The sequence below is a fragment of the Idiotropiscis lumnitzeri genome, chromosome 3 (genome assembly GCF_059441095.1).
Source record: "Idiotropiscis lumnitzeri isolate Australia: NSW breed Sydney's pygmy pipehorse chromosome 3, RoL_Ilum_1.0, whole genome shotgun sequence".
Lineage (NCBI taxonomy): Eukaryota > Metazoa > Chordata > Actinopteri > Syngnathiformes > Syngnathidae > Idiotropiscis > Idiotropiscis lumnitzeri.
In genome coordinates this window covers 22941022-22951651 of record NC_142393.1, presented here as the reverse complement: position 1 = coordinate 22951651, position 10630 = coordinate 22941022, and the positions used below count along the sequence as shown (strand labels likewise).

The window sequence follows — 10630 nt, the reverse complement described above, 5'->3', positions numbered from 1 at the left end:
TTAGCCTCATAGTTTGCATACTTCTTCCACCCTGCACTGTGAACATTCACATGTTGTGGCCAGTAAAAACAAACACATACCGTTTGTGGAATATTAGTTGAATCAGACTTCTTGTTTAATTTTATGATTTGGAGATGGAGATCTGATCACAATTCATGACCAATTTATGCTGAAATCCCCGTCATTCCGAAGGGTTCAAATACTTTTGCATGCAGCTGTATATACTGTACAGTGTTCTTCCGCTACAGAAAAGCTTCGAGCCACAAATTGTTACCCACAAATGTTTTTTTGTTTTTAAAGACAAGGCTATGGTTTGACTAAATGAAACACCTGCCCTTAACGTCTTACCACCCAGATGCCACAACATGAATTCACAAAAATTTTAAATCAGACATGGTTTTGTGTATATTTATATATATATATATATATATATATATATCTTATATATATATATATATATATATATAGTGCCCCCCGCGACCCTCGTGAGGAGAAGCAGTATAGATAATGGATGGATGGATATATATATATACATATATATATATATATATATATATATATATATATACACACATATGTATATATATATATATATATATATATATATATATACATATATATATATATATATATATATATATATATATATGTATATATATATATATATATATATATATATATACATATATATATATATATATATATATATATATATATATATATATATATATATAGGTTGTACCTATATATCCAATATATCCTATATATATATATTTGTTTCTCCATGTTGAGCTACAGTGAGCATCCCTCATGTATACGCCGAAAAACCTATAAACCTAAAAACAAACAAGCAACTTCAGTCAAAAAACAAAATGGCTTCCTTGTAGTTTTCAGTGACTCAGCAGAAATGATAATAAAACATTGTTAGGAAGTTAGCTTAAGCGGCTAGCTTAGCTTCTTGGCTGCTAACCAGTTAGCCAGGCTAATGTCCGTGCAAAAAAAACAACCAAAAAAAACATCTAAAGTTCCCAAAGTGCATCAATCCATCAATCTTATGATGGCCATTTCTGATGACATTTACTTTAGTTCCTTCAGCCAATCTGCCACCATATTTGTGGATATTTGTGTTGTAAAGTAACTGATGGTGTGTTTGTGCGCGTGAGTGTGCGTGTGTGTGTGTTTGTGTGTTTTACTTGTCTCTTTATCCTTAACACTTTTCTTTGTTCCGCTTCCCGTTGGTCCCTGCTTGTAACTCCTGATTGAGATAGATGCCTCATTCAGATGGTTTTTCCATTGTAGTGATATGTCCTTGCGTCAAGCCATATTGGATGTGGCAGATCTGCCCAATAAACTAATAAAAGTAAAGGGACTAAACTTCTGATGGCCACTACTTACAAAGTGCACAAAGTCAATAGCTTGGCAATCCACACCCACTAAGAAAATGGTTTTGGAGATCGGCCTTAGTTCAGAATCAACCGTCCAATGATATCTCTTTACAGGCTATGACGTATCCTTCGAGAGCAACGTCACACTTCATTTCGCTGTCTCTTTGCTCAGCTTTGCCCCGCCTAAGAAATATTTAGTCTGAAGGTATAAGTCCCCAAGGAAAGGCTCTAGTTCCCAAAAAGGGTCTATTCTTGAGAGAAAATGGTGGTCCTGAAAGGATTTTATTTACGAGAGGGTTCCCGTCTTGAAAGAAGGAACTAATCCCAAGTGAAGGTAGTTCCCAGGGAAGGTTCAAATCCTGAAAATTAGGTTCTTGTGTCAAATGAAGGTCTAGTCTAGAGACAGTTTTAGTTTGCAGTCAAGATTCTCTTTTAACGTTTTGTGAGTAAATGTGTACATTTGAGTGATTTTGATAAATCATTGTAAAATAGATTTATGTTAATTTAACTTTGAATTGATGCAATTGTGTAAGAAATTGAGTTATTCGTCATTCGTTTATTGCATTAGCTACAAAGTCAGCAAATTCTTGTGTCAAAATTACTTGAATGAAATTCCAAAAAGGCCTTGATCTGTCCTAATTCCACGAGGTCTGGCTTTGGGTGTCAAACGGTTGCCAGCTCTCCAAGCAGCAAATGAATGACCTCTTCAAGCATTATTGTACTCGACTTTGCCACATCCAATATGGTGACAAACTTGATGCGCAATTCAATGCGTGTATCTACACATGTCTTTGATGATGCACTGAAGATGATGCCAATGGTGATAATGATACACAATGATGCATATAATGTGTTGCTATGCCGCTGCCCCTGCTGTGTTTACCCGCTGAAATGATTCAATAAAATACAAAAAATAATCAATTGTGTGGCGTGGTAGTATAAACATTTTTTTTAATGGTGTTTTTGACCTGACAGAAGATTCTAAGAGAAAATTTAAATCTTGAAAGAATCTACTTGTGCCCAGAGAAAGGTCTAATTCCCAAACAAAAAGGTTCTAGACTCCAGAGAAAGTTTTAACCCTGTGGAAAGTTTCTCATTCACGAGAAGGTTTTAGTCCTGAAAGGAAATTGAAGTTTGAGAGCACAGACAAGGTCTCATTCCAAGAGAAGTTGCCAGTTCCAACAGAAAATGTTATTCCTGAGAGAAGCAACAAGACGGGTGAGAGTGATCATTTAACGAGAAAAATTAGGTTCTAGTCCAAAGACGAGATTTGTTTTCCGAAAATAAGATTGTATTGTCGGATCAGTGGATGTTGCTAATATCGGTCAACTATGGGCTTGCGGAGCACCTTGAGAGTTCCATATCCGTAATTAATTATTAAAAATCATATGAATAACCTTGACTTGATGTGAGAGAAGGTTGTCATCGCAAGGGAGGATTTTAGTCCTCAATAAAGACTCCTCTTGAGAAAAACTTCTCATCCCAAGAGAAGGTCCTTGATTTTCTTGAAAGGAGGTACCCTCGATTTCACTCTCTCTCTCATCTGTCCCTTGTGTCTCTCCCCTCTCTCTCTCTCTCTCTCTCTCTCCCCTCTGTCCGCTCTCTCTCCTATCATTCTCCCCATTTTCTGTCTCCATCCTCTCTCATAAATCCCACGCTCTCTCGCTCTCATTACTCATCCCCGCCTCTCTCATTCTCTCCCTCATTTATCTTGAGCTCCCTCTCCCATCTGTCCGCCGTATCTTTCATTTCTCTCCTCTCCCCCTCCCAGCCACCACCTTGTTGTTGACCATTCGTGCGTGTTCAGTGGTCAGAATGGCGTCGCTCGGCGTCCTAGTGCTTGGCGCCGCACTGCTCCACGTCGCTCAGGTAGGAGCCATCGCATCTTTTCTCTGATCAAGTGGGACGCACCACCAGCTGCTTTCAGTTTGTTTGTTGTTTTTTTTTTTTTAACTGCCATTTTGAGGAAGCTGAGTGTGTCTGCGTGTGAGTGTGGGGGTGTGTGCGCGTGCGGGGGTGTGCGTGCGTGTGTGTGTGTGTATGCTGACAAATATTCCATTTCAGCTCCTGGTCACCGTAGTGACAAGAGGCAGTAGCCCCTGGCAACAAGACCTTGCAGTCTCCTGGTGCCTATTTTGTGTGCGTGCGCGTGCGTGTGGGGGTGTGTGGGTGGGGGTGTGTGGGTGTGTGAGGGGGTGTTTGTGCATGTGTAAATGAAGCTCATGATGACAGATATGATATAAGTTAGAGTGTAAACACAGGAAGAGTTGGGATTTGCTTAGTCAAAGGAGAATGCATCTACTTGATTAGGGGCAACACAGATGACTAATTCTAAAAGCATTTCTTGTTTGTGATGTGAGCCCAAATTTTATTTATGAGCAAGCTTGGGATAGGCTGACGCGACTAACGTGGAAAAAAACAAAAGGAGAGCCGACCGTCACCGATGCACTTTGAGCGGATTAGTGAATAGGACAAACGGTCCAACACACAATACAAAATGAGAACACTCACAAGGAGCATGGAGGACATGTAGTAACTGGCTGATTGTGTATAAAAATAAAAAAATCAGTCATTGGTTTTGGCTGATGGGAAATGCCCTCTGTCAGTGTGCACTTGCAGCTCGTGCAGGAGTCGGACGTCAGAACCTGTTGACCTACAACGATGACCACAATCAGGTGATGTCACATCCAGCCTCCTACAGGTCAGATGGCTGGAGCGGGCCCAGTTTGGAGCAGGCCCTTCAGCGATTGGTGGAGAGGGGCCAGAGGCGGGAGCAGGAGGAGGAGGAGGAGCAGCGGATAGGTTGGATAGAACATTTCATCATGACATCTCACATACTTTCCGGGTGGCAAAAGCCCAAGTGCCCTCTGACGGCAAACAAACCTCTCTTTGTCATTTGAAGCAGAATAATTGAGAAAACAGGATGAAGGGCTTGCATGATGATTGGGGTCTTCTTCTCTACCAGTCTTTTATACATTTTGAGCTGCTTGAGTTAGGGTTGCAAGTGAGATCCAACAGCAGTTGTAGTTAATATCTAAAATGGGACATGATCATTGAGGGACTAGATAGACTTTCCTGTTGCTCATATTACTGTCACTGATATGTTGTTTGATGGTGAAACAGATGGTGCAGTAGTTGACGTTAGCTATCAGTCTAGCCATTGCGATATATTTTTCAAATTTATTCAAAGATAACCCAGTCCGTCCCTTTAGAAGTGGCTACAGGCCGACTTGCAATCTTGTCCATACAACTATTTATGACATGCATTCAACTTGTTCTTCTACATTAATTTAGATGTTTTTCGAACAAAAGTAGAAAAATAATTCAACATTTAGTCATGTACAGTATGTGGTACTTCAACCCCAGACAGTTTTTGTCATCATTTTTAGTTCAGGTCAGCTGCAGTCGCTTGCCTTCTGCCACCTGGAAGTAACCTGGCACCCATTGTTAGCAAATGTGATGAAAATGGTCTCTTACCAATGATAAATAGTCACGTGGCGTTGATCAATCCAATTAAGTCTGTCACATTCACGCAGCCACCATGGCGGCTTTGCTGCGCCTCCTCTCCAAAGCCGAGGATGTGGGATTTGTTGACCCGGGGGATGTGCAGCCTGAAGAAAAGGACTTCCAGGGCCGAGGTCTAACCATGGGGAGGCCCCAAGCGGCCTGGTGGACCCTCGTGACACCGCAGCTGCTTCAGGCCTTGCTAGAAAGGTGATGGGATGGGCTTTAACAGTCTTTGCAGACTACGTAGTTGGACCTTCTCAAGTTTTTAGAGACTAATCAGAGAGTTTAAAGACTCTACTGACTTGTTGAAGAGACTTCACAGATTGAATTGAGTCTGTCCAGATAAGTGTGACTCTTTAAAAACTGTGCAAGCTTTTTAAGAACATTTACTGACTAGTTTAAAAGTTTTTTACAGACTTGTTGGAAAGTATTTTATCATATTTTATTAGTAAAAACTGACATGTGATTGACAGGGTGGACTCACAGGTAGGTGGAGCTCAAATGGCAAAGACAAGACTTGAGCAATTTCGGGGCGATGACTATGAAGACATCGGTGACGATGATGTGAGGTAAGCGTACATTGGTGAGTCAAATGAAAACCAACAGACTCTCATCCCCGTGTCCCGCCTCCTTAGACATCTACTTACTCGAATCCTGCCACTCATCAGCCCCGACTATGCCCCCTCTAACCGGCGCGCAAGACGGGATCTGTCCGCCCCACAGGCCGCTGGACCCACCCACAGGAGAAGCCGCCGTTCCCTCGGCGATGACGCCTCGCCACCATCCGGCAACGAACCGCTGTTCAGGGTGAAGAGGTTGGGTGAAGAAGAACAGGAAGGGCAGCAGCTTCACACCGTGGCAAACGCCAACGTGCGACATGGCACCCGACGCCGAAGAGCCGCCCTAAACCATGTTCTGCTTCACCAGATTGTCAACTACATGAGAAAGTAGGCGCCATGGTTGGAAATGAAGGAGGGAAGTGGTGTTGCGCAGAATCATCTTTATTGTCATGAGCATAATTATACATATTCAAGAAAAGTGTTTTCATCAGGGGCATTGCTGATTTTTATTACAAATGCGAGGAAATCCTTAATACCTGATTATCGTTTTGTGTGTACCCCACAGTAGCCATTAACAGGACCAGCTAGTGGGAACACACTAACACATCCCACACAACAGAATAATCACTGAGGGTCCTCTTTAGCGATATAAAACAAGTATTGTGAAGTGAATTTGATCGGAAGGAGGGAACTAATTCTCCAATTGGACATGGATTATCGGTTTGGGTATACCCTATGTTCGACGATAGCAAGATCAGGGGTGAGAAATGTCTCGTAACACACCACACACCACAGAATAATCACTTGGGGTCATCCTTAGAGATATCCGACAATTTGGCCTTTGGTGACTTTGCTTGGAAGGGGGTAAAAATGCTTAGATAACGTCGGTATTCTTTCACCCCTCAATTGGCATTGAAAAGAAAAAATGAACACCCGACACAACAGGATAATAACTAGAGCCTAAACACTTGGCCACAGTTGTCCCATCTTATGTTGTCATGTGTTGTTTGATGGCAGAGCCAAGTTCAAAGTGGCGCCACCAAGAACTTAATTTAAAGCAGAGGTGTCCACACCGGTCCTCGAGGGCCACCATCCTACATGTTTTAGATATTCCCCTCCACCAACATACCTGATTCAAATGATCAGGATTGTTTTTAGGCTTCTGAACAGCGAGCTGATCATTTGAATTTGGTGTGTTGGAGGAGGTTCAAAAACATGCAGGGTAGTAGCCCTCAAGGACCCGATTTGGACATCCCTGATTTAAAGCTTTGTGATGAGTTCCTTCTAGTTGTGTTTGTGCACTCCAGCTTGTCAAGTGAACACAAGTGTGCGTGCCTACATGGCACACTGTAATCAAGTCATAATAAAGTTCAAAATGTGAATCATGTTTCAACTTCATTCCACTGCATATCAATACCAAGTCAAGGAATGCTTGCTATCGAGTCAGAGACCCATCTATATGAAACAATATATGAAAAATGACTCTTTAACTTTCTTTAGCCATTTCAAGAAGTTTATTTAATCATATATCATGACAGGAATCCATCCCCACGTCACAATTTCGTAGCCTCAGCGCATCGCGGGTTTTCAAAAAGTACCCATCCAAAAGTAAAAATTACGAAATGCAGGCATATCAGGAGCCATATTGTGTCGAAGAGGTGAGTTCACTCGGATGCTTTGTACATACTCATGGGCACTCATAAGAGGCGTGTAATTGGTTGTGAGATTGACCAATGAGGGCATGAGTGGTTTCATCCCGTCAGTTGATTGGCTGCGCTTCATCGCAGCCTCACCCAGCATTTTCCCGTGTTGTATCTCGCCAGTCAACCTCTACTTGGCAGTTTTTTACCTTTCACTGGTCCCCATTAACCACGAGAAAAGAGGCATTACTGTATACATAAATACTTTAATTTGTAAACATAGTACATGACAAAGTACTCTTGATTTTTTGTTGGGAAATACCATCCATTATGTTGAGTTAACTTCCACCACTGCCAAAAGCCATTCAGACCTTTCTCTGCGCCATCTTCAAAAATGACGTCTCTGCTTTCCTCTCTCGTGCTGTCGGACCTCTGCCGTCAAATTCCGTCGCACTGCTGGTCGCCAATCCTAGCTATTTCTCAGCTAACCTGGAACCTTAGCGGAGGAGGGCATTTGTGTTCTGAGTACCATCAGCTTGACTACTACCAAATGCTGACATGCTAACAGTTGTTATGCTAACATACAACAACAACAACAAAAATCATGTTAATACTTGGTACAAATGAAAACATGCTACTTGTATGGAAATATGACGCACACTGTTCAACCTCACTGATGCTAAACTAAAGCAAGGGACACGGTTGCTTTAAACGTTTTAAACGATTCTTTTTTAAACTGAGAGCATTTATATGACGAGGGGAAAAAATGGCTGCGTGTGTCCTTACGGGAAATCTTAACAAAGAAAGAGTAGTCGAGGAACAAGAAATAGGAGAAGCGAGACTGACAGTTACCTTGTGTGGTCACTCCATACACCACACCACAGGATAATAGCTCAGGACAACCAGGACTTTGCCTACTTTGACTGGACAGGCGGGAATAAAAATGCTCAAATTTAATGTGCAGCTAACCATGCAACGTCAAAAGCTTGCCTTCCATTAAGTTTGGAGCTAACTATGAGTTAACAACATTTACTGTTAAACACGTGATGTGCGTGAACACAAGGAGTTGGGAACAGTTCCACCTTACATTGTAGGTTATGTCTTCATGACATCATCATCACAACATTGTGATAATGATGTCATTATTTGTCTGAGGAGGAAGACAAGTCACATGGTGTCTACGCCGACATCAGCAGTCCTGTCGTCACTGCCGACACACACGCACATTCAATAAGTCAGGTTATCCCGCCACCACTATGTGCATGAACTCACCTTCCTTGCCGAGAGGCGGTAGAAGGGCATCTTGTCTGTTGGCCAGCACAAATGCCAGAGTGGCCAAGATGGCAGCATCCAAAACGCCCAGGATGGCCAGGATGAAGGCCCAGTGGACCGAGCAGTTCCCCGATGAGAAGCTGCCCACCTGGGTGTGACACATATGCACGCGCAGACATACACGCACACCCCCACGCACACACACACACACACACACACCCCCACACACACACACACACACACACAGCGCCGTCAATCAAAAACCATGTTGAACTGGGCCGAGTCTTGAGTCACTCACAGAGTCGCCGCACAAGACTCTCATCTCCGGACTCTCCCACGAGTCGGGGAACAGCAGACACGCTAATGCCAAGCAAAACCCTGAAGGCAGAGATGGGAGAAAGTTACATATATGCAGTCAAGTCTAATTCGAGTCAAGTCATGTGACTCGACGCCAGTGGCAATGAAAGCAATCAACCTGCTGTGAGCTGCAACCAGGCGCAGATCTTATAGACGGTGGCGGCGCTGCAGAATCGAAAGAGGCAGAGACAAACCACGCTGGTCCACACAGCCCACAGGGACACGCCTACCAGGACTGCCACCGACTGGAAGGACGGCAGAGGGGACAGACTGGACAGACGGCCGCGGCAGTCTGGAACGGGCCTGTCCGACTCCAGACACACCTTTAAATACACAATACCCTTAAAATGTATACATTTTCAAGAATATTTGTTAGCAGTAAACTGGCAGAATGTAAATACGATACAATATTATTTAATCAAGCTCCATGCTGTCCATAATGTGACAAATAATTGGCAGAAAAATATCCAGCAAATCGGCGTTGAGAACATAATTTCAACATCATCCGCAGGCGCCACACGAACAGACACGCAACCAAATCAAGAAAAGAAATAAAAACAACTGAGACACACGCTGTTTGGCTGATTCGGACCGACTGAGTGGGCCTGAACTACTGACGAGAATTTACAGACGGACTAAATTACTGACGAATGCCCACGTCTGGCAGTTTGCAATTTACCTCAAATAATCCCAGGGTTCCAGTGGGGGGTGCCGGTCCCGTCCCTGGGTGGTGGATTTCGGCGGTTCCGATCCACGACGGCTGCACCAGGATGACCACCTGGATGATGGCGAAGCACAGCGTGCAAACGGCCCACAGTGCACCCACCGCGCGGGCGCTGCGCACAAACTCCGTCTGGTAAAGGCGCGACAGGTCGCCCAGGCCGGGTGTTGCAGCCGACGCCATGACCTAGCGCACGGGTCACCATTCAGATTTGTTTGGAGAACATCATGGAAAAAGAAGTCTCAGAATGGAGGACACGAAATTCACATGATAATTTCTTTCTCATTTTTCATCAATCCAGACGTGGGTCGACAGTATTGGCAAAATGTCAGGGTACATATTAACAAATAAACAAGCATTCACACGCGCATTAAAACTGCAGTATTCATTTTCATTAAATTGTTCAATGAAGCCACGGGAAGAAAACCGCATGCAAGACACGTAAATTGACGGCTTGGAATGAGCTCAGATTCGAACCTCAGCCTTGTCAGGCAAACGTTCGAACCAGTCCTCCATCGAGCCACCAAAAATGACGTTGAGTCTATTGAAAGACTTCAATGTGGGAACGCGGACTCACCACAGTATCTACTGATATGACAGGTTTGCAATAAAATCAGCATCTACAGTGCCGAGTGACATAATCGCCACTTTCACCACCGTCACTGATTTATTTCTACTTTTTTGCATTAAACGGAAAAGAGGAAGCAAATAAAACTAACCTGCAGTAGCTTCGCACGCACGCGGGTCGTCAGCGACGAGGATGGATGTACATTCCCGCCTTGTCCAACAGCGCGCGTGCCCGCGAGCTAAAATGGGAGAAATGACAACGCAAATTGACGTTGCACAACAGCGACGCCCGCAGGTGGGACAAGGAACCTCAACAACGCAGTGCTATTCGTCTTTTCCCAAAATTCCATTTAATGTGGACCCCGCACAGTTTTTATTCAGCTATTTGTGAATTTAAATCAAGTAATATTACGTAATTTATATAGCAATTTTCACACATAAAAATACAACTCAAAATGCTGTGCAAAAAAACCCCATCAAAAATGCAACAAAAAGAACCGCCCCCTCCCTCGTAGCATATGTAACCCAGCTGTAGTTACACTTACACGAAATATATCAACAAGCATGCCTGCTCTCTCTCTCTCTCTCACACACACACACAAAACACACATATACACACAA

At 43.4% G+C, this 10630-nt stretch overlaps 2 protein-coding genes across 3 annotated transcripts; one reads left to right on the top strand and one right to left on the bottom strand.

Annotated features, from left to right (window-relative positions):
- The first annotated feature begins 2963 nt into the window (after window positions 1–2963).
- On the top strand, window positions 2964–6834 carry pcsk1nl (proprotein convertase subtilisin/kexin type 1 inhibitor, like). Of its 2 annotated transcripts, XR_015842449.1 has the most exons (6): window positions 2964–3254; window positions 3992–4187; window positions 4922–5099; window positions 5366–5461; window positions 5528–6515; window positions 6690–6834. XR_015842449.1 is itself a non-coding variant. In XM_088289545.1 (5 exons), exons 1-5 carry the CDS (start codon window positions 3201–3203, stop codon window positions 5841–5843), a joined length of 840 nt encoding a protein of 279 aa, XP_088145671.1. In that variant the 5' UTR covers window positions 2964–3200; the 3' UTR covers window positions 5844–6669. The 2 variants fall into 2 exon arrangements, 1 of the variants encoding a protein (XP_088145671.1); XM_088289545.1 differs by lacking the exon at window positions 6690–6834 and having other exon boundaries at window positions 5528–6669.
- A 504-nt stretch (window positions 6835–7338) lies between these two features.
- Window positions 7339–10276, bottom strand: lhfpl4b (LHFPL tetraspan subfamily member 4b). The gene is made up of 6 exons (XM_088289546.1): window positions 10162–10276; window positions 9401–9628; window positions 8840–9044; window positions 8663–8742; window positions 8365–8512; window positions 7339–8299 (listed from the first exon to the last, which is right to left on the bottom strand). Exons 2-6 carry the CDS (start codon window positions 9623–9625, stop codon window positions 8271–8273), a joined length of 687 nt encoding a protein of 228 aa, XP_088145672.1. The 5' UTR covers window positions 9626–9628; window positions 10162–10276; the 3' UTR covers window positions 7339–8270.
- Window positions 10277–10630: the final 354 nt, after the last annotated feature.

What these genes read in the sequence shown, in the direction of transcription:
- pcsk1nl (XM_088289545.1), top strand. Translation starts at nt 3,201, where the DNA reads ATGGCGTCGCTCGGCGTCCTAGTGCTTGGCGCCGCACTGCTCCACGTC. An exon ending in CACTGCTCCACGTCGCTCAG is followed by an intron (nt 3,255 to 3,991) that starts GTAGGAGCCATC and finishes GCCCTCTGTCAG; the next exon opens with TGTGCACTTGCAGCTCGTGC. An exon ending in ATCGGTGACGATGATGTGAG is followed by an intron (nt 5,462 to 5,527) that starts GTAAGCGTACAT and finishes CCGCCTCCTTAG; the next exon opens with ACATCTACTTACTCGAATCC.
- lhfpl4b (XM_088289546.1), bottom strand. Translation starts at nt 9,625, where the DNA reads ATGGCGTCGGCTGCAACACCCGGCCTGGGCGACCTGTCGCGCCTTTAC. An exon ending in GAACCCTGGGATTATTTGAG is followed by an intron (nt 9,045 to 9,400) that starts GTAAATTGCAAA and finishes GTGTATTTAAAG; the next exon opens with GTGTGTCTGGAGTCGGACAG. An exon ending in CTGGTTGCAGCTCACAGCAG is followed by an intron (nt 8,743 to 8,839) that starts GTTGATTGCTTT and finishes CTCTGCCTTCAG; the next exon opens with GGTTTTGCTTGGCATTAGCG.